This window comes from Diorhabda sublineata, chromosome 6 (genome assembly GCF_026230105.1).
Source record: "Diorhabda sublineata isolate icDioSubl1.1 chromosome 6, icDioSubl1.1, whole genome shotgun sequence".
NCBI lineage: Eukaryota > Metazoa > Arthropoda > Insecta > Coleoptera > Chrysomelidae > Diorhabda > Diorhabda sublineata.
In genome coordinates this window covers 22790623-22813695 of record NC_079479.1, presented here as the reverse complement: position 1 = coordinate 22813695, position 23073 = coordinate 22790623, and the positions used below count along the sequence as shown (strand labels likewise).

Here is a 23073-nt window from a genome sequence, read left to right as displayed (position 1 = left end):
GTTCTACCTAAAGGTTTTTGAACAGTCGAAACATCGAATTGATGGGTCATTCGCCGTACAGTCCTTGTTCGGCACGTAATGAATTCTTCTTATTCCCGCTGATCAATAATAAATTGCGAGGTCAACGTTTCTCTACACTTGAAGAAGCAGTTGATGCGTTCAAAAGTATATTGATCTTAATTGAGAATATTTAAAAAAAAAAACTATGAAGCCATATCCAGGCATGAATATTTATTTCTATTTGTCTCTCTCAAAATTTGAGTATACATGAGCAAAAAAATCGATTCATACGACACTTCTTTATTCTCAAGGCACTGGCAAAAAAACTGAACACGAAATTGTATTTTTCTTAATAGAATCTTAAAGGTAATGGTTACTATTGTAAAAAATCCACCACAATCAGTTAGCCATCAAACATCAACAGATACATTATCTGTGAACAACTAACAAGAATTCTACCTGAAAGTGAACACAATAAGTGATAGAGCTAATTAAACGGCCACCCTAGTGCGAAAAGGTCAGTTGCGATAAGTTGCCAGTACGCTGAGTATGAACCAGTCTGCTCTTTTCAGTTCAGTTTTACAGTCGTTACCAAGAGACTGGTAACTTTCAACGTAGATGCGGTTCCGGTAGAAAAACGTGCACATCCGACAGAGATGACCGATTCATTGTCAGCACATCACTGGGAAATCTGACCCTCACTAGTGTTTTGGTCCATTAACAAGTCATTATAAATGAGAGATATGGTTGTGGGACAGAGCTATCGTTGAGCCAAAACGGCCAGCTACTGACCCCAAATTAACCCAAGTCCACCGAACAAACCGTCCATGATTTGCAAGAGAATATGTTAATTGGACACAAGAACAATGGGGCTCAGCTCTCTTCTAAGAGGAAAGCAGAGCAGGGAATTTCAATGGAAGCAAGAACTGAGTTGATTTTTATTGAAACTGAAGTGGTGCGATTAACGGGGAACCAAACATTTTAGGGAATCACGTCGTTCCCTATACCAGTTTAATTAGCGAAAACTTCATCCTAATATACTACATTCCTGTCCCCATCAAAAAAAGAAAGCTATGAGTGTTTGCTAGAAATTTTTGACCGCGAGCATACGATTTCAATCGATTTTTTCAGAGGCGGTATTACATAAAAGCAGAAAGATAAAAGGTGGTAGGTTGATCCAGCCCTTTTGTGTTGTTGGGTAATTGATAGGCATACATAATTCAAAAAGGTGAGCTACACAAATCATGACTATTGGAGCTTCTATGGAAACGAATAAATTCGTCTTTTACATTGCTAGCAAATTCTATATTATTAAACATATTGATTATGGTAATAGTACAAAAGGAATTATTATTCAAGAAATTAATTTCCCATCCAAATCAAAATATCAAATTATAAGTATGCAATTACTTTATTGCACATTCTATTTAAAACATATCAGAATGAAAAAAAATTATAGAAATACTAATATATTAGAGAATGTTCTTAAACTTATGGAAAAATATACTGCTGGGTTTCTTTGCTTTGTATTTATCTTTCATATATTTGTTCTATGAAATTTCTTGTTACTACCTGTGAAGAAACAAAACAAATGTATGTACCTAATTTTTATATTTTTTTGTTAATTCGACTTTTATTGGATCGCGTTTATTTTTGAATTTGAAGAAGATAAAAAAGAATTGCGTCAGGTTTGACCTCGAAAGAAGTCAAGTTAATAAGATCGTAGTTTCCCTGTTATTTCTCTGCCCACAGTTTCGCATCAAAATATATGTCTTGGTTCTTCTTCAACAAACCACTTTCTCTATCCGTTGCTACCGCAAGGTCGTTAAATTAACCAAGAACGTTAACGGCGAGACTTCGTTTAGTATTACGCGAGGAAGTACCGCAAACGAGAGTATTACCTCGAGTATCTTAGTGAGCCAAATAACTATTTGAAAAGTGAGGAGGTGTCAAGTATATTGATAAAAATGTTGAATAGTGTGTGGATCTATACGATTTTTCTATTGGGGACTATATCTGCAGCAGGACCATCTATTAGATCTACTACTCCATCAAGTTTTTCAGGTTATATTTTTTGAAATGTTTCAATAAAATAATGTATAATGTATATAAATAATTTTGAACTTTATCGAATTTTTGTTGAGAGTTATTAATTCAAACAATTTGGAAAGTCATATTTACAAACATATTAAGTGCGTCAAGTGCTTCCATTTACTAAAATATTTAATAGTTATCAATTAATTATTATTATATACAAGTCTAATTGATTTACTTTATACTTTCGCATAATTTAATATTATTCTACAACCAACAAATCCTTCTATCTGTACTTCTGGATGTCAATGAGCAAAAAGTAGCCAAGATAAAGCCAATTGAGTTTGCTAAACTTAGAATAAGCTTCCGAACCCAATATCATATAGAACATCTTCATCATTGAAGGTGAAATTTTCTGGAAACTGTATATTAGTTGAAACGGGAAATCTATCGAAAACGGAGACAAAAAATCAATACAATAGTCTAAGTGCCAAAATACTCAATTATCGAATAAGAGGTTGAGATATCTAAAACAATTGTACAATGCAGTAGTGAAAACAGGTTATCTCTCACTTCGGAGGAAGGTAGCCTAAATCATCCTCATCTCTTATTCGAGGAAAACCTATTGAAGAGACAATATCTCTACAGATCAATTAGTTAATCCTCTACTATATCAAAACAACTAGAACACTAATAGAAAAATTATTGATGGAGATAATAAAATCGATTAAGAAAGCCATCAGTTTGGATTGCCTCCATAAAACAAATCCATCCAAAAAGTGAACAAATCTCTTGAAAATAAAGAATACTGTTATATTTCTTGGATATCATCCAGATGTTCTACAAGGTCTGACACGATAGACTAATATATAAAATCTCCTTTTCCTATTCCTAAAATCCCACCTACAAAACAGACATTTTCAAGTTAGAAGATCACATCCCAACAATGTCAGGCGTTCAACAGGATGCAATTGGTCCGATCGTCCATTTTATGTGCACATCTGATATTTCTACACAACCATATAACTACCATAATATATTTAGATGCTACTGCTGCACTAACATTTCATCTGGACCCCGATATTTCTTTCCAAATATTGCAGACAAATTCGATCGCCATTTCCACGCGGCCGAAATTGAAGTGAATGGGAATGAATTTTTCAACTTTACCTACATTTAACGCAGAGATACCTCTCTCTAGCTATTATATAGTCACACTGACACCCATTTGAGGTCAGCTATGAGGCACTACATCCATCTCGAACATAGCAATTATAGCAAAATATCAATCTAAAGTACTCAGAATTCTTGCAAATGCTACCCAACAACGTTATTGCTTGTGACTGTGTATATGAAGTTTATTTAAATCAAATATAAATAACCATTCCACCGCATTGGTTTAATCTCTCATGTCTAACAGAAGTGCCATAGAACACTACAGTATGAAAAGACATTCTAACTGGACAATTTTCCCGCAAGTTAATATATTTATATAAATAAGTAACATTGTTTATACACGTCCCAAAACTCATTACCGTCACTATTATAGTCTTTGTGCAGTAGCGGTTTGACACGAACGTGTCGAAAACCATATGTGACGAAGAACAGGAACAACGTATCAATCTCAAATTTCCCGTTAAGTTAAAAGAAAACTCCGACTGAGCGCTATAAATTGTTGCAAGAGGCCTATTGGGACATCCTCTGTCTTGTGCGCGTGTTTTTGAGTAGTGAAAGCACTTTAGTGAGGACAGAGAGAGCTCTGAAGATGACCAGCGCACAGGTCTCCCTGGGACTGTTTCAATTCCGAAAAGTCAACCCAAATGTGTGTCCAGATTCGCATGTAGAGTAATTTTCATGATAAAATCCTTTTTCATAATCATCTCGCCAGACCTCGTATAACTGTTATTATGTTTAATAACATGGAAAATTATTATATTATAATTTTTAGCAAATCCAGGAGGTTAACCATTACCATTTGTATCTCCAGTATTAAAAAAGTACATACCTACATACACTACTGTTCCAAAGTTTTTTTCCACCCCATAATCCATTCATATTGTCAAACGAAGGTCGAAACAGTGTTTAAAACCTAAAACGACAGTATGCGTTATTTGTTTACTTTATACGTGCGCATGTTTATATTTTGTCGGTGAGTACGACAAGTTCAAATTTGCAAGTACCGACTGATTTGTTCATCATTCTTCAACTGTGATTTATTTCTTCAGTGTTTATGATTGTAGTTTAGTCACAATTACCCTTTTGAGATGCGAGAACGTGTTGTGATTTATATTTTTTGGAACAAGATTCCTACTTATGAAGTTCATACATGAATTCTTTTCGCTTTCGAGTCTTAGAAGGAATAAAATTAAGGAACTATTGGCTGAAACTCGCCCATATCTGGCAATCATCATATTCTACGCAAAAGTAACCGCACTATTGGTACAGTGAAAATATATGCAACCACCAGGAGATTTTATAATAGGAAACATTCAGATCGGCATCAAAAAGCAATTGCAACATTATTGTTATGTTTTTATTATTCAGTTTGAACTGAACGACCAATGGATAATTAAGAAAAAATATGCTGAAAACTGAAGAGATAATGATCTGAAAACAGGACAAAAAACTACTACAAAGAATAAATTAATACTCAAACTCTGAGGATACCACAACACCAGCTTTGATTCAGGCAGAAACAATAAACTATATAATAAATCCATGGGATAAATCACATCAGTCTGTAGCCTGTCATTCGACAAGTTTTGGTACACACGCCTATTATATAAAATCTAATACTGTTTTCCAATAACATACATTTATCTAAGCTATGAAGAGTCCGGAAAGAAAATTAATGAATGCACTTTCGATAATCTTTAAATAAAAGTAGAAGTACCACAGGGCCATTATTATATGTATTATACACGGTCGATCTACTAGCAAATAATGAAATCACAATGGGCACCTTCGCCTACGACACAGTCATATTAGCAAGACATGAAAATTCACTTGCGGACACATTTATATAACAACAAAACGTGGTTGAGGAAATACAAAATCAAGACAAACGAACCAAAATCCACCCAAGTGACCTTCACTCTAGGAGAATACCAGTGATCTCCTGTTTAAAAGAATAATGTACAAATACCAGAAGCTACTTATAAGAAGTACTTAGGCATGCACTTCGAGAGGAGGCTCATATGGAAAGACCATATTTTTAAAAATGCAAACAAATCGACCTGAAAGTAAGAAAATTTGATCGCTGATTGGTGGAAAATCCAAATTGAAATAATGCTTTTGCTATAACATTTAAAAAAACTTGTTGAAATTATAAAATTGAAATGTTATTCATAAAACATGTAATATGAAAGTCAGTAGCAAGGCTAAAGATGAATAGTCTAGAGGCAGCAAATCTGTAAATCCGCTACTGCTAGGTTAGGTTAGGGTGGGCAAAAACTTTTGACCGCTACTGTATATACCTGTTACTATATTGAATATCGATTTATTTGTGGTCCTAGTGAATCAATATATTCACCAAGTATATTGAAGGGTGGAAATTATTATGGAAATACGACCTCATACTATGCAAATGGGCTTGCTTATCGATCGATTTGAAAATCTTAAAAGCCAATCCATTTTATGAATAAATTAAGTAGCTACCATTCGAAAGCCGTACATTTTTCAAGAATTATCAATCTCATTGAATACCCGAAATAACTTTCTCTTGCTTGTTTAATATAAATTTATATTTAATATTTATAAATAATCGTTGTCCACTTTGGGAAATGATTCGACACATAGATGTTAAATTTACTTTCATATTAGAATAAATATGTGAATTGGCGACTCAAAAAATGTTTGAATTAAATATTGGTGTTGGGTAAAAATTTTCGATTTTAATAATTTTCATAGTACTGACATTTGGTACTCTATTCAAGTGAAGCATCATGAGAAATGGCATTGTAAATTATTGAAATTTCTTCTCTTTAGAAAAATTTTGTTTTTTGCGAATTGTTTTAATCTGCGTGCTAATTTTTATTTGTATAATAATATTAAAGAAGCTTGATAAGTGTCAATGATGCTAAAGTTTCATTTCGAAGATGCTTTAATCTTTCCAGGAATCTAAAACTGTTATGAAAGAGCAAGAGCTTGAAGAATTGTAATACCTCCAGAATGGTGGACAGAACTTTTTTAAAACCAGTGTTTTTTATTTTTGGACAATAAGAAGAATGTTAACTTAATATTCGGACTACTTTTAAGTATAGGCTACAAAGATTAGCTAATGTATTGAAGCAACAACACTAGCGCAATGAATCCTCACAGATAAGTCTCGTTATGGATTGTTTTCAGACAGTAGATGAGATTCTCTTTTTTTCGAGGATGTATAATTATAGTAGGCCAGGAATTTCTTTTAATGACCATACTCGGAGGATTGTATTGGATGGAAACATGATAAGACAGGTATATAGGGATCTAGGGGTGGCCATCAGACTGCAGCTATAGAAACCTCATTAAAACGCTATGGTTTTAGAAAAAATATAATACTCAGGATCGCGTGATTTGAAACAGTTACAGAAAGACTTTGACGACTACAATCCATGACTCGAAACCATATGTGAGCGTGGAAATCTCCTTCCATAACGCTGGAAGGAAATGGCACAAAATTCATCAGAGAACTTCGGTGAAAGTATGCAAAGAAAATGCTCTGCTGTGATACGTGTAAACACAAAATATTAGCTATTGTTTGAACATTATTTTTTATTGAACTCCTTGAAAAGTTATTTTATTTTATTATTCTATACCTTTACTGGCATCAAACAGCAACAGTCCAAATCGAATGGTCCACATCAGAAGAGATAGCAATAGACGTGTTTAACCTCTACTCTGAGACAGTATTCAGCGAAGCCCTCGAGAATACAACTGCAGGCATAAAGATCAATGAAAACATTATAAAAATCTTCGTTACGCAGATAATACTGTGATAGTGGCCAGTAGCTTACCAAACTCCAATCTCTTATAGACGTTATTGTAGAATATAACGAGCAATTCAGCCTTCACATGAATACGTCCAAGATCAAGATATTGGTATTCTCAAAAATACAAAGAAACGCCAACCTAAGACTCCATGGAGAGATCATTGAACAAGGGTCTTTTCTAAGATAACTTAGTCACATGAAAAGAATCTATATTATATATTTTTTGCTTACGACTACATATTTAAATTTTTTACTCTTATCAATGATTCACTGTGTATGAATTACTGTTTTTTATCATAATTATATGTGAAGTTCAAATCATTTATTGATATGAACCACAATATTTTTAACACGCTTTTTTAAACTTCACCTGTATATGGGTTTGTAAGTTTGAGAGTTTGTTTGTAACTCTCATTTGAGCTAGGAGCAAGTGACTTATTACTATTAGTATATCCCATCAATTAAATTGCGTTCTTTACCAGAGCGGGCTAAGACGCCAAGCTCCGAATTACCTAGGAGAGGGTTCAAATCCCGTTCACGCTGCAAGAAACAAAAAAATATTTTCGGCTTTCATAGCATAATATGACACGAAGTAAAAAATAAATATCTCTTAAAAAAATATTCGCTTTCAAAGCACATCTAACTAAAAAGTTAAAAATAATTTTTAAAATAAGCTCAAACCAATAATGAATAAAAAATACTTATGGTGTAAAAATTTTGAGGCGCTGACAGCTTCCAAATTTTCAGGAAAAAATGTCAGCTGGGAATGGAGGAAATGAATTTTCAATGACATTTGAGCACCAAGGGATTTGTAGGCGTCTAGAAGTTTATCAACTAACTGTTGGTAGTTTGGATCCATATTATTGCCCAAACTCACTTTCATATTTGTAGCCCAATAAAAATACCTTCCTTTAATTTGGCATCATTTAAGTAGGGAGAGACTTCTCTAAAGTATTTGAATCAATCACCCTATTTATCAATAGTCTTTACAAAGTTTTTCATCAATCCAAGTTTAATGTGAAGGGGGGGGGTAGAAGGACATTTTTGGGATCTACAGGGGGTATAAACCCCCGTGGATCTGCCACTTAAATTTGTTGTAGTTAATTTTGTCTAAAAGCAAGCGAATATTTTCATAAGTTTCTTTCATCTTCACAAAATGAGCAACTGGTATAGATGGCTTTAAATTTTCATTGTGTAATAGCACTGCTATTAAACTGTCAAAATGAGTCAATAAATAGGCGACACTCACTGGGATTATGCTCAATATTCAGTTCCTTCATTAGACCATCAATATCCGTACACATACACAACGAATTTTCCATACTTTAGATTGCAGAAAATGTAGCATTTGTTTTTCTAAATATCGTAATTTCTGTTTCTGTGACTAACAAGTTCCATTTCTTAAGATGGAAAGCAAGAAGTTCAAGCTGTTGCTTTGATACCCCCAAATAACGTGCTAAGTCATTCGACTTACTTTGAACAATGAAATGTGGCTCGCCGGAACTGGTACTTTGATGATACGTTGCTCCAGTAGAGTCTAAAACAATATTTTGCGGATCTAAAGGCGCAATCGGTAATGGTTAATCTTCGTTATGGAGAACAGGTCGTATAGCAGACGGCCAATTTGGATACTCTATCTTTTGATTTCGTTCAGTTTTTGTTAGACAAAAATAGCAGTCGTCAAAATGGTTAGTAGGTTCCCACCATACTTTTGGAATTGCAAAAGGCATTCCCATTCGTCCACTGCACCAAACACGCTACAACTAACACAGCATGCGTTGGGGCCCACTGCTTGTCTTGGTCTCCAATTTAAATACCAAAATATTTGAAATACCCAGGCTTTTTTCGCATTTCCGGAAAAGGGCCCGTCTTGCGATTTCACCATAGATTTTTCACAAATATAGCAAAATTTGTCAAGCGTTTGACTCTACATTTTCGTCTTTATAATCACTTTTTGCACTATTAACAAATAACCACTTCTATGAAACTATGAATACTAATTTTTGCGTTTATTATTGTGCATAATACAGTTCAGGTATTTTTTCGGTCATAAAATTTACCAATATTAACCGTCCCTTTATAAAATTACCTACCAGGTAATGTAAACAGAGATAATTAAGTTATTGAAAAGTGATACGTGTTAATACTTGATAAATATTTTTCATATTATTGGACGGGTAATTCCATTTTAAAAATTAACGTCTCGCCTGTATTACGAAAATCTTGTCGGCCAGTGTTATGAGAATAATTTTGCTATCTGTTAAAATTTTGACCTAAGTAGACCAAGAAAGGTTAAGTATTAAGTAATAGCAATTAGAAATGTAATGGTAAACATGAAAAAGTGGGTATTGTTTCTAAACTGTAAATATTTGTACGTTGTCGTTTGGCAACGTTAATATTACCATATTTCTTATACAATCCAAAGCTTAACGCTCCCGAATAAGTTTTGTGAAAATAATAGACAGGAAAGAAATATTCATAGTTATTATCATCAAATTGTTGCCGTATTATCACAAACTTAACAAAAAGCAATCATCAACTGTTAAATGGGTTCTCAGCGTCGCCATCTCAAATTTATTAAACTTTAAAGAAACATCTTGTATATTCTGATTTGAGGAAATTTTGTATAATTCAATAAATAGTGGAATTTATGATAAAATGAATATAGTGATTTTAATTGGGATATTATTATAATTATTGCAAATTATCAAAACATGTGGAATACTTCTAGAGAAATTTATTGCGTAAGAGTTTGTTGATACCAGATTTACATAGTTATCGATTGAATTTACTAATTGAATCAGGTTGACTTTTATTTTTAAAACATTCTTCATTGCATAATACTTCGTTTCAACGCTGATATCCAATAAAAACAACTAACAAGAAAAGCATGGAAAAAATATGTCTGCTTTCTAAATTTGATTTTGACTTTCATGAAAATAAGCGATTTATATAATTTTAATCATCAGTTTGGTTAAGTTAAATTTGACGTAGTTTTCGCTGTCTATAAGGAGAAAATATTACATATTGTGAACTTTTCCTGCGTCGCTTTTTCTTAAGGAAGACGATTGGTTTATTTTCCAATTGTATCATCATTAGGTATACGTTTTTCCGTAGAATTTGTTATATCTTGTGATCTTGATTATTTTGTCTGAACTCATTCTCTTCACACACTTGTTCCATTCCATTCCTATTTTTCTCATCTATTTGATAATTCTCTCTGATTTTTCTCTGCTTGTCAGTCATAGTCGTTATCCTATTATATCTCTAATCATTTGACATAATTATTCCTATTTGTTCATACTTCTGACCCTGTCATCTATTTCACACTTTTGATTACTGCATTCCTCAGCTTGTCAATCATAGTGTATTCCGTTATACAGCTTAGAGTCTTCATCTATTCTCTTGATATAATTCATAACTATTTTTGTTATAGTCCACCGAAAGGACTTTTCGTTAACTATAACCGGGGTTCAGTTGAATCACCTAACAGCTGATTGCGGATCCTAATCCAGAAAGAGATTTAGATCGCAGTTTCCGAACGTTGCGTTCGTCCTTCGATAGAAATTTCAAATTCAACCTTTGATTTTTATTGGCCGGAAAGAGAAATATGTTGTTGTCATTGTATGTACCTAGTAACCAAGTATTATTCTGGTAAACTAGGTAGGCATTAAAAAAATGCAGTTCATTCTATAGTAACGACAAATGAAACAACCTCTCAGTTGATCTCATATATCTATAGGTCTACTGAGGTAGGACAGATTCTATCATATGACTACGACCATATTAATTCGATCAGATTCTGAACAACAATGAACGTGATCCAGGTTAGTTTCCTAAACTCAGTTATAGTATAGGCACAGTATAAGTATAAGCCAGAAGCGACATTTCTCATAAGACAATGTTTTAAGTTTCAGTGACCTCGCGCCATGTTCATGGTTGTTTTCAGAGTGAAATTTAAACGCACGGGCTCTAAATAAGGAATGAATTTTAAAGAAAAAAATAAACGTATCCGAATAAATAGCAATTGTAAATATTCAAATAGAAACTGACCACACGGATGATAGAACCGGTACTCTTTCAATAGCTTTGTATATCTAGGGATAACTTGTTTTTCAATTAGAATATCAGAATTAGTTTGGAAAATGTCTTCTAGTTTTGAAATATATATGATAAAAGTATCATCAGGTAAAAGTAATCCTCCAAAAGTTTCAGTATTTGTGTCGAATACTTTAAAATAATGCGTGTTAAATATCCACATGCATATTGCAGAGCATTTTGTTCTGGCAGTGCTGAAGATCGGAAGTCTTTGTCTATAACAGCTGGTGAAACTGCAGATGAAGACATTTGCAATGGAGAAAATTATTTTCTTATATCAAATTGTGACAGTTGATGTAATGTTCTATCATAATCTTCATCACAATTTTCTGTTCCTGCATGATATAATTGCATGAAAAATGTTTTGCGAAAAGCACTACAGAATAGGCTTGTTTCCACTAAGAATAAATCGGACGGCTTTGAGTTTCTAATGATTAACTATGATTATTAGTAGATAAAAAAATATTTTTGAAAATAAAATCAACAAAATGAGGCGTTGAATCAGGTGACATTAAACACCAATCAGAAAAGCGTGACGTCACACCTCGCGAAACACTATGTTGTAGCTGTTATTTTCGTATAAAGTGACGTAAAGGTTATTTCGAGTTTTCAGCAATTATTGTTAAATTAATAGAGTTCGTTTTTAGTTTAATCTTGAAAGACAGGTATAATTTGCCATGGAATCAGGATTTAACAAAACAGACTGCAGTGATTTGCCGAAAATTGAAGCCGTTATGCTTGACAAATTTTTTGTAATGAATACCTATTTTTGTTCATCGGAAATTCGCAGTGTTAAAACTTATATGTAAGTATTATGTGAAGAACAAACAAAGTCTTATTTAATTAGCAGTTGCCAGTAAGAGGGTCGCATTTACCCACTGCGGAATGAAAATACTTAACTGATTTTGAGGTTAGCGAATACAAAGTTTCAATATAACTTAATTAAGTCACATTTTATATGTTGTGTGTGGTATATTATGGTAGATTTTGTACATTTATAAATAGATAAATCAAATTTTGTTTGATAATTACATCAAAATGATCTTCACGGAAATAATTTGTGAAATTGATAAAGTAAGAGCATCTCCTTGCCATTTTTAACTACTTTCTTCGTATTTCTTTATTGTTTTTCTGGTTCTCCTTTCACATTGGGGCACTATACAGTATTTATAATACGAGGAATTCATTATTTATTAAAAAACACAATTGACTATCATAAACAAACCCAGCTGTTTCGCGAGGTGTGACGTCATTCAAGACGCAATGACAGTCTTGGCTTTTTTCGCGGTCAATTTCAAGTTCATTTGTTAAAACTCAAAATAATAACGTATCCTTTTTTTTCTTAAAATAATATATTTTTGAGATGAAATAGATGCTAAGCTATAGTTTCAAACTAATTTCCAAATTTTGTCAACTAGCCTATTGTATTTGTGTGGGATAATAGGCATTTCAACTTTGCTGGCTTACACTATCAAAAAAATTCTCGAGTGCATCTTGATTAATGCGTCTAGTTAATAAAAATTTAAAATCTTTTTTAAACCATTCCACAATCCCCACAAACTACTTATTGTCCATTGCCCACGAATGTTAAATTAGAAGGTTTGTATGTATTTTTTGTGAAGCGTTAAATACATCAAACAATGTATCAAATTTTTTAATAATATATGCAGTACACATTGCTTCTGACGGTAGTTTACCCAGGCTCACGTATGTATTTAGACCTTCTGCTACTGTAACACTCAACATCTGTGTAGCTAAATTGACCTTCATTTTTTTTAAATTGCTTGGCCAAATGTGTGAATCGGTAAATTTTGGGGCTAGTCCGAATTCTAATTTTTTATCTGCATTGTAGAAATATTCAATATATTTCTACGAGGCCGTTTTCTCGTTGAATATGAATGTATGTGCCATTAAGTTGTTTCTTACAGCTTTTATTAGATTATTACCTTAAAGAAAGGACATCTCTCCGTCACACCTAATATATGAGCCATTTATATAAAATTTCTTTCCATATCAGAAACCAATATTTTCGGTTTTGAACCTATATCTTCTAATTTCTCAATGCAATCATAGATTTCTCTTTTTAAATCACTTGCTTTCATTGTTGAATGCAAGAAAGTTGGAAGTTTTCAGTTATAATAGTACCTAGCCCACGTATCATAAATGTAGCTATGTACGCAGCTGGTTTTCTTGTTTTACCTTTTCCATAATCTTCTAACCCAATAATTTCATTTTTAAGAAAAGGTTGATTGATGAAAGAAAAGGTTTGACTTCAAAGATATTTCATCAATGCATCAAATACAATATCTGTCCAATTCATTCAATGCCTCAATTTTAGGTTTTATACTGTCGCATTCATAGGCATGTTTTGTGTAATTATATACAGTGATCTCTTTGTGGGCAGTAAGAAGATTTTGCTCAACGCCTTATACGCTTTAGGGCTTACAAAATACAATGACAAGCACAATCGTTTATATTCATCAGAATAACGTCTACATTTTGGCATTCTCATATGAAGATTTCCACAAACTTAGCAGATGCTGGTGGTAGTAATTTTTTTATAAGCACTAAAATTGTATTAACATTTGTTTGCGTGACAAAAATTCATTTTTTGGGGTTGAACTTCTTAATTTTGTGCTCAGTGCAGTAATCTTCATTCTTAATTTGCTCTTTCTTGGGGTATTATAACTTAAATATTCTTCTGTTTGAATACCCTGCTGCAATGAAGGTCGTGGAAATGTTTTCATAACTGAATCTGCTGTTGGTGTCCATGGCCTGGGCTCATAATCTAAAAAAGCTGTGATTAGTATAATTTTCAATAGACATTAGATAAATGATACTATGTTCATATAAACCAGTACTTATTATCTCGATAGAAGAATTTAATTTTCTTCTTTTCGGGTCCCTTTGTTCGTTTGTTTCAGAAACAGCATATGGTAGACGATTTCTTAAATTTAAATTATTATTAAATTAAATTTGAAAATATACTAGGATAAAAATGTAAACTGCATATTCTGTAGTTCCTATGTTCCTGTAGTTCCTCCAAGGCTGCAGAATCCTTTCTTAATAGATCCCTTCTACCACATAGTGTAGCCCATAATTTACACCTGTATTACATAAATACATTATTAATTTTAAATAAATTTTAAATTTAAATTTTAAAGTGAGTTGGTTAAGTTATCACTAATAATCAACATTATTACAAACCTGTCAATATCCTTCGGGAATCCAAAAAACCTTAGGTGTTTATCTTCATGTCCTGTGCTACGGCATTTTCTGAATAAATAGTAGGCACTTCTACGTTTCCCTTTATTCATTGCTGTAATTTGAATCTGTACTCAAATAGTTTTTATCTTCAATAATGTGAGTAGATATAATAATTCTTCTCGTACCTTAGCAATACATTCAAAAACACAATTTTTAATGTGTGTATTATCTTCTTACACACTAACTTATCTATTTAATTTTAATTATTTAATAATTTAATTTTAAGACTATACCCTAACTACTATGAAATAATTAAAACAAAATAGTTTCAACTGACAAATTACCTTATGCCACTTTTATACACACTTTTTGTTTACAAACATCGCCATTTTGCTGGTTGTTCAAATTCGCGCAGGCGTGCAAAACTTTTTCTCGAGTGTCGCTCATAGAGATATTACCATAGAGTAGGCATGCCTACAAGTGAGAGCGTCTCGCGAATGAAAAGAGAAAGAGAATCATTTATGTATTTCTATCTCTTTCTTTTGTTGCGTACTGCGCATGCGTGTCTCTGATTCAACGGGCAACGGTAAAGTGCGTACACGAAATCTAATCAACGCGCATGCGCCATTAGACAGAGACAGCAATACATAAATTATTCTCTCTCTCTTTCTATCGGCCAGACGCTCCCACTTGTATGGGCGCCTATGGCATGCCTACTCTATCTGTAATATCTCTATGGTGTCGCTACTGGATATTCCTGTAGTGTTGTGGTATAGGTACCTACTCAAAAAACAGCAAGATCCAGACTAAATGCTGGATATGGTAGCAGTTTAATATCACTATTGTGGATTGTTTAATAAATCCGCCCGGTAAAAGACAACACAAAATTGCATGACAGTTTAATGTGTTAAGCTTGGACCAAAAAAATGAAAGTAATTTCTAATAAACAAATGATCGTTTGTATTGTATGTAAAACTGTAAAAATTTGATTTATGCTCCTTTGTTACAAAATTATATAACAACGCAATTGTAGGCTATTACCAAAAGACCTTGTATGCATTTGCAATATCCTATCTATATATATATTGATTCATCCAGGTGTGTTCTGGGGTTTATTACCGTTTTACACTATTTAAACTAAACACAATATTTAATTTATTGTGAAAAATGTATTGTAATTGCAACGTTTCGATATACAAGAAAAAAATTCTAATCTAACCAATTTGGCCTAGAAATCGTGTAATTTTCATTTAATTATGTCGTTGATACGCTCATTAGAATTATTATAGCACTGATAAAAAGCATGTTACATGCTCGTGTTTTAGAAAAAAATTTCTGATGATCTAGATTTCACTATATCATTAAACAGATTTCAAATAAGATTGTCGAAAGGATGTAGAAATGTTTATTACATTTAGAACTTAAAAAATTATATACAAAATCACATAAATAACATACAAGATACAAATACAGTTTTATAAAAAATAATTTGTTGCTCACAGCTGAAATAGACCGAGTATGAAAGTTTTCTGTAAACATTACGTCATCTCGACATCCACAGGTGTACATTAAGGCCCAATGCACACGGAGCAAATGAAAAGAAACTAAACTCACAAGTGACTGAAGTCACCAACTGGTTGCCAACTGATTAGTGACATGAATCTGCACACACAGCAGAATCAATTGGGATCGAAACCTGCCTGACCCACAAGTATTACGTTTAGATAAAAAAATGAAGAATTTATTTAATAAATAACTGTATTAAAACAACATATTCATTTCTCGCAGATATGAGTTTTTGAAATCTTGTTGAGTAATAAATCGATTTAAATACGTAGTTTTTAGCAGCTTATCAAAAGAATTTGTAGTTGAACTAACTGTGAGAAAACACAATACTTCACTGAGTATTAAAGTCTTCCAAGAAGCAAATCTTTATAAGAAAACGAATGTGGTGTGTTGAGGTTGGAATTCAAACAAACCAACCTTCCTTTATTGAAACCTTTGAGAGGCGGGCGATTCAAGTTGTCAGAGGTTGACTGCCAACGCATTGCGGACTGGTTGGCAACCAGGTGCCCCGTCGGTAGCTCTCCATTAAAATACAAAGGTTGTTACTCATTGGAAACTGGTTAGTGATTTGTGTCAGAATAGAGCAAAACACATCCCCGTAGATTTTAAAACTGGCGAATTAGTGATGGCACAAAATTCGACTCAATATTTAGGTTCATTTCGAATAACAAAAATAGAAGCCGTAAATTGCGAACTTAAACTGGATAAAAATAAAACTGAAACAGTTCATAAATATAACGTTTAAAATCAGTTAGGATAGGTGAAGGACACGAATATTGAAAGTAAAACGTACTTTAGAATAAACAGTAAAGGACAGAAGTGCAAAACAAATGATAAGGACAACGTAATGAAACGAGTTGCATTTTTATTTTTCGAATAATCCCGAATGTAATTTTTCCCTCCCAAAAAGAAAACCAATATGAACTAAGGTGAACTCACGCGAGGACAAGGTTGTTAGCAATCAAAATTACGTTTTCTCTCTTCTATACCTCCTTCCTGTAGAAAACAAACACATTAAATCAGATTATTATTTCAAGAATATAAAGATCTCTTCTAATATACAAGGGTGTGGAATTAAGAGTTTTGATTACTTGTGTCCAATCTTCTATGAAAATAGTACTTTATTACTGATCAAATATACTTTTATATATTGTACAATATCCACCAGCTTTAGTTTGGGTAAGTGTTCCTACCCTTTTCAATATGCTCTAATATATAGAGCATAAGTTTTAACCGTCTGCTTTTACCAGTTTGAGTTTCTTGATATGACAATTAAGGAAGAATAACTCTTCTAGTTATAACCCTACTATGTTGTCTCAATAGTTCTCAATTCTTCTTCTTTTCTTCCACAAAAGGTACCTCTAGAAAAACATCTATACTAGCTTATCAGCTATTCATTCAACCCTTATGCTTTGGTTATCACGTTGTTCCTGTCTAGGTCATTAAATATTTTCAAAAATTTGCCTAAACGGAATGTGTTTCATAATATTTTGTCCAGGCCCATTTATTAACGAGAGTTTTTACCTAAGGATTTGTTATTTACTCATTTATGTCTCATTCCATATTCCACCACTATACCTAGTGGTTTGGGGTTGAGGATTACTTCCATAGATATTGTAGGCATGTTTCTATTGCTCTTTTCATAATTTTGATTTCTAGTAAAGTGGACGCTGTTGAACATTATAAACAAGTTAGTTTATGAGTTTGTGTGAGCAAACAATTTGTGTAGTCAAAGGAATTGAAAACAGAGGCTATTAAAGAAAATATATAGAAAATATATATAGAGGGTTATTAGTCATATGAAATAGTTCTATATAGAATTATAAATAATTGTGTATATAATGTAAATAGAAGTAATATACATAGTTGATAGTAGTATTTAATATGTTGATACGTATTGACTGTAAATTGTCATTTGGTGTGGAAGTATATACCCGGTGATCTGAAAGATGTGGTTCATTTTTCATCCTGTTTTCCCGATTGAGGTAAGTCTCTATTATTCACCCGAGTCAGCATAGAGTTCATTGTAAAATAGTATCCATGTGCTTTGTATCGTTGGTATAGTCTAGTACAAAAGTACAAAATATCTAGTTTATATATTGTTACATGGACTGAGAAGCCGGTCCTGTTCTATTAAGTTAATACAATTCAAAGTTTGGTGGAGGCAGATTTTCAGAAAGGCTATTTACATGTTTTTATTTAGTGCGGCGATTTGTTTATATTGTTTTCATAGAAGCAATTTCTAAGAGGGCTTTTTTATTTGTTAAAGTGAACGGATCGAAATAGTACAAAGTAAATAGTGAATTTAGTGAAGTTGTATAAGTTAGTGAATAGTTAAATGGATAATTATTATAAATACCGAGTAGTGGATAGTTTATTGTTTCTAGTGTGGATGTATAAATAAATTTGTTAAGTGAGAAGTGTGCATAAATTAGCCCCATCAAAATCATGATAATATTATACAAAGTGATTTGATCAAATCATTTATGGAAACTTTTATTTTTCCTCAACCTTTGTTTATACTCATAGATTTCATAAACCTACTTTTTTTATGCGGCTAATTTTTCCAAGTGTCATTTGATCTATATTCTATAGACATTCATTTTACAAAATCTTCTAATCTAAATATTTTCTCAATTTATCTCTGATAACGAACCAAGACTTTACTTGCTTTCAATACTTTTTTCTTCACTATTTAGTTGAAACCTTTTTTGACGATAAATTATTTTTCGTCTTGTGTAAAGAACAATTTGTTCTGCCATAGAAAAACGCTCTTCTACAATGTTAAAGTATAAAGAGTGTCTCATAAGTAATTCATAAGTGAAAATTCCTTCGTCTAAATTTAAACATGTCGAAACTTGTGAAGACTAGTCTATAATTCTATAAACAGTACATTTGTTCCAATAATTTTTCAACCATCTCTCGTTTGTTTATTGACTACACAGTCTTTTTCTTTCAAACAAATAGTATGAAGTGCGATAAATATGAAATTCGTGTATTGTGAAGACATTATTGTAAACAAAAGTTTGAAGCAGCCGTGGCAACCAGAAAATTTATGGGAAAGACACAGATAATGAGATAAGTATTAGTTTAATTGTTATAATAGTGGAGATTTGATGCTTGGATATCGTTCGCATTCAGGTCGTCCACCTGCATGGGATATTGACGTTACAAAGAAAGCAGTAGAAAACCAACTTAGTATTAAAACTCGCCAATACTTGAACCTTCTAAAGATACCGTACATCGCTAATTAAAATCAATATTAATATCTATAAAAGTTGTCGAATAGTGCCACAAGCGGAACGTCAAGTAGACTCTTTGCCCTGCCCAAAGATGAGCATTTTATTGTCCGCCTTGTTACTTGCGGTGAAAAATTGATTTATCTCAACAATCCGAATACGGAAAATCAGTGGTTAGACAAAGGACAATTAGCAAAACTCGTCGAAAAGAGACGTCCATTCGAATGGAAATTCTTCTTGTGTGTCTGGGGGAATTATGAAAATTTAGAGTACAAAATCGTTCCAGATGGTCGAGCTACCGATGCCTAGGTATACAGTGGGAAGTTGAAATGTATGAGGTTTATTGAAGAAATATCCGAAAGCGAGTTCTTTCACAACAACATAATGCTAAACCACATACTGCATCTAGTCCAGACCTTACATCGTTAGATTATTATTATCTTAGCCCAAATAATAGTTTTACCATATAATACGATGGACTATACATCTCAATATCAAGGCTTTCTCTTTGTATGATTATTCAAAAAACGAATTGTACATTGGAAACGGGCATTATTTATGAGATACCCTCTATAAATGTGATCCACTCTTACAGAAAAATATTTATCGCTTAATGAAATACGTATCAATATGTAAAAAGTATGATTTGACTCTCATTTTTAATGTTAACAGAAAGTATCAGCAGACCTAGAAAAACGACAATACTCCAAGAACTTCAAGAACTTCAATAGTCGATTTTAACAATTCCTACGTGTTCTATAATATCTTGTTTTGAATTAACCGTGATATGCCATAAATCTATGCACCTATTCGCAATGGATTTTTTAGAAAACTAATAGTAAAGATCAGTTTCGTAGTACTACATGAATTATATTTGTACTACTGCTTGTCCAATCTTTACGCTCTGGATATTATGTTTTCTGGCTCTCAAACAAGTCATTAGTGAAGCCGAAGCTTTTTGAAACCGCTCGTAATTTTTGGAATGAAGTTGTTCGTATAATGTTATTAAGCCATATATTTTAATTGCCTTTCAGTTATTATGATTAATGGTGATATAATTGATGACGATATAATTGATGATGATATAATTAATGTTATTCGTATTTGTTTAGTCTCACAGCATACGATACGTTTAAATGTATTTCTATTTTTTTACAGACTGTCCGAATTGTATAGATGAAACTGGGCCGACGCCGAACAGGTGGACGATGCCATTATTGAAATTAGGAGAGAAAAGATATTATTTGGGAATATTTTTTAAGGTAAGACAAAAATTGAGAGCTTGAATTTTACCCTACCTAAAGGCATCATACCGAATTCGTAGAATTCTTAAGGAAAAATTTGATTGTTGAATCCCAAACTTATAAAAACCAATCGGTTTTCGAGCTCGATAAAGACATTATCTATACGAGGGCTGCTTTTTAAGTTGGCAATATGCTTATAAGATTTTATTATTTTTCAAAATATTCTCCATTAAGATCGATACATTTTTGCATTAGTTTGAACCAATTTGGTTCAAACTAATCTTCAGGTGTAGAAAAACGTTTACGTCGTAATTCATTGGGTACAAAACAAGGACTGACGGCGGATGAACCATAGATTCGATGTTTTGACTGTTCAAAATTCTATGAGAGCTCGCATTGCCGAATGATTCATCTTCTGAGATTGGTTGCCCTGATTTTGGCAAACAAATTCTGAAGTACCATTCTGAATTGACCGTTCTATGTTGCTATAATGGAACGGTGATGATATGTCCAGTTATTCCGAAAAAACAGGCGACCAGTATATGAAATGACGATCTTGCAATATCAGTTTACGACTTGACGATATTAATCCTGTAGTGAAGTGCGACCACGATTGAATTCGGAACACCAGCGAAACACGGTGACTCGAGATAGTGCTTCATTACCAATAGTTGAAAAGAGTTTATTGGCACACTACTGTTGGTATAATCCACATCTAAAGTCATAGGAAATCATCTCACGAAAATATTTGCGATATAATGTTTTGACCTAGATTGATATTTCAAGTATCTTTAAACAACTGTAATAGCAATTCATTGCAACTGAAAATCATTCTCATCCCGAGAATCTCTATTAAATGTGCTAATTTACTAAAACAACAAAACATTTATAACTCTTTAATGTTCAATTTGAAAATATCTACACATCATTTGTCATATTCATAAAATATAATTAATCCCGTTGTTATTTAGTTAACAAATTGTTGTTACTTAATATTGTTAATAGGTGTCCTAAATTTCAACAATTTCAATATTTGTATGCATTAATTATCAACAGTGAATCTTTCCATGATAGTTCATATATATATATATATATATATATATATATATATATATATATATATATATATATATATATATATATATATATATATATGTTATGGGTAAACTCAGTGTAACGGTTAAATTGAAGTGCAAAATACAGAGAGAACATAAAGTGAAGTTCGAAGGATAACTGAAATTGAACATGTTTCAGTTCAAGTTGGTAGTATCAAAAAATGAAATTTTACTAAAACACAGTGAGAGCACTAAATCTGTATGCTTCTCAAACGAAGGATAATATGAAAAATTATAATCTATTTGTCAGAACAATAAGAAAAGCTGTGACATTTCGAATTACGTATTTTATAGCCCTCATAGCCCGATCTCCTGGCAAGTTGTCGTAAACTTTCTTCCGACGATGTACTTTGCAGATCTATAAGTTTTTCATTATACATAGAAAACTGGATCCTGGAAAATACATTTTCGATATTTCCTTTCTTGTTTCCCACCTTATAAAAAACTGTGGTTTTAACCAAAAAAGTTTTCTATTTAGGGACTTTTACAGCATGGAATAGTTGTAGTAGTATGTATGAAAAGGTCTTTAGAGAGATAGGAGGGGGTATTTACCTTTGTCGGTAATTCATTCTTTCGTGAGCTTGTGACTGGATATAGTTGGAGTGAAAAACGTGAGAAATAGTTTGTTTTGTTTAATGGCGCGAATAATTGCGAATAATTGCGAATTTGTGTTTTGAACTACTTTTTGTGCGACAAGTAATAAAACCTGTTCATTTAAAATAAATATGCATTTCATATTGAATGATAACTGCTTAAAACATTTCAACCCTGCATAAGACATAAATGATTAACTATGAAATGTACAATTATCAACGTTGCGCCATTCGCAAACCGCCAATATTTTGCATACTGATGACGGATTCGTGATTAGCAAACTCAAAAATTCCCGCTTACCAAATTTGAGAAAAAAATTTTAAGAGATCATTGTGTTTATGAAAACTTAATCGTAATCAGTGACCTCAACACCCTCGAATATTGAACGTCATTAGAAAATAATGATTTACAACACTGCTGGCTGCCATTTTGAAGATGCCATTTTATTTTTTAGCATACTATATATATAACATCAATCTTTGAACCTTTGTGCAACGTCAGCAAGCTCTTTAAGACGTTGGTAAAACTATTTTAAGCAGATTTGATGGCAAAATTTACCACTGCATTTTCAACATTTTCCCCACGTAAGAATTTCGCCATGGACCTGAATAAATATTTATCTGACAGTGCTTGAACCGAAATAAACGTAGTAGGAATTCAATACTTCCAAGTTCTTAGGTCATATCCCGCGTAATTTCAGCAGTATGTGGTTTAGAATTGTCTTGTCTGCTCTCGGTTAACTAGACCTGGATATTTCTTTGTTAAAACCTCATACATCCGCATAAGCCCTCAACTATATACTCCGGCATTGATAGCTCGATCATCTAGAATGATTTTGAAGTACACTGAACCTTTATAATTCCACCAGACACTTAATAAGACACCCCTTCGCTTGAATATCGATTAATTGATGTAACAATAACTTTAATAAATCTCATCTAATAATTTTAAGCGGTATCTTTGGAAGGTCCAAGGGAGTCCGATAAAAGTGACCGTAAATCTA

At 32.6% G+C, this 23073-nt stretch overlaps 1 protein-coding gene across 1 annotated transcript in view; it reads left to right on the top strand.

Moving 5' to 3' along the window:
• LOC130445036 (low affinity immunoglobulin epsilon Fc receptor) overlaps nt 1-23073 on the top strand; it is a 68937-nt gene that overhangs the window by 32774 nt on the left and 13090 nt on the right. The window contains exon 3 of the mRNA XM_056780512.1: nt 20276-20379. Within this exon, the coding sequence (XP_056636490.1) occupies nt 20276-20379 (104 nt within the window). The remainder of the gene's footprint in view (nt 1-20275; nt 20380-23073) is intronic.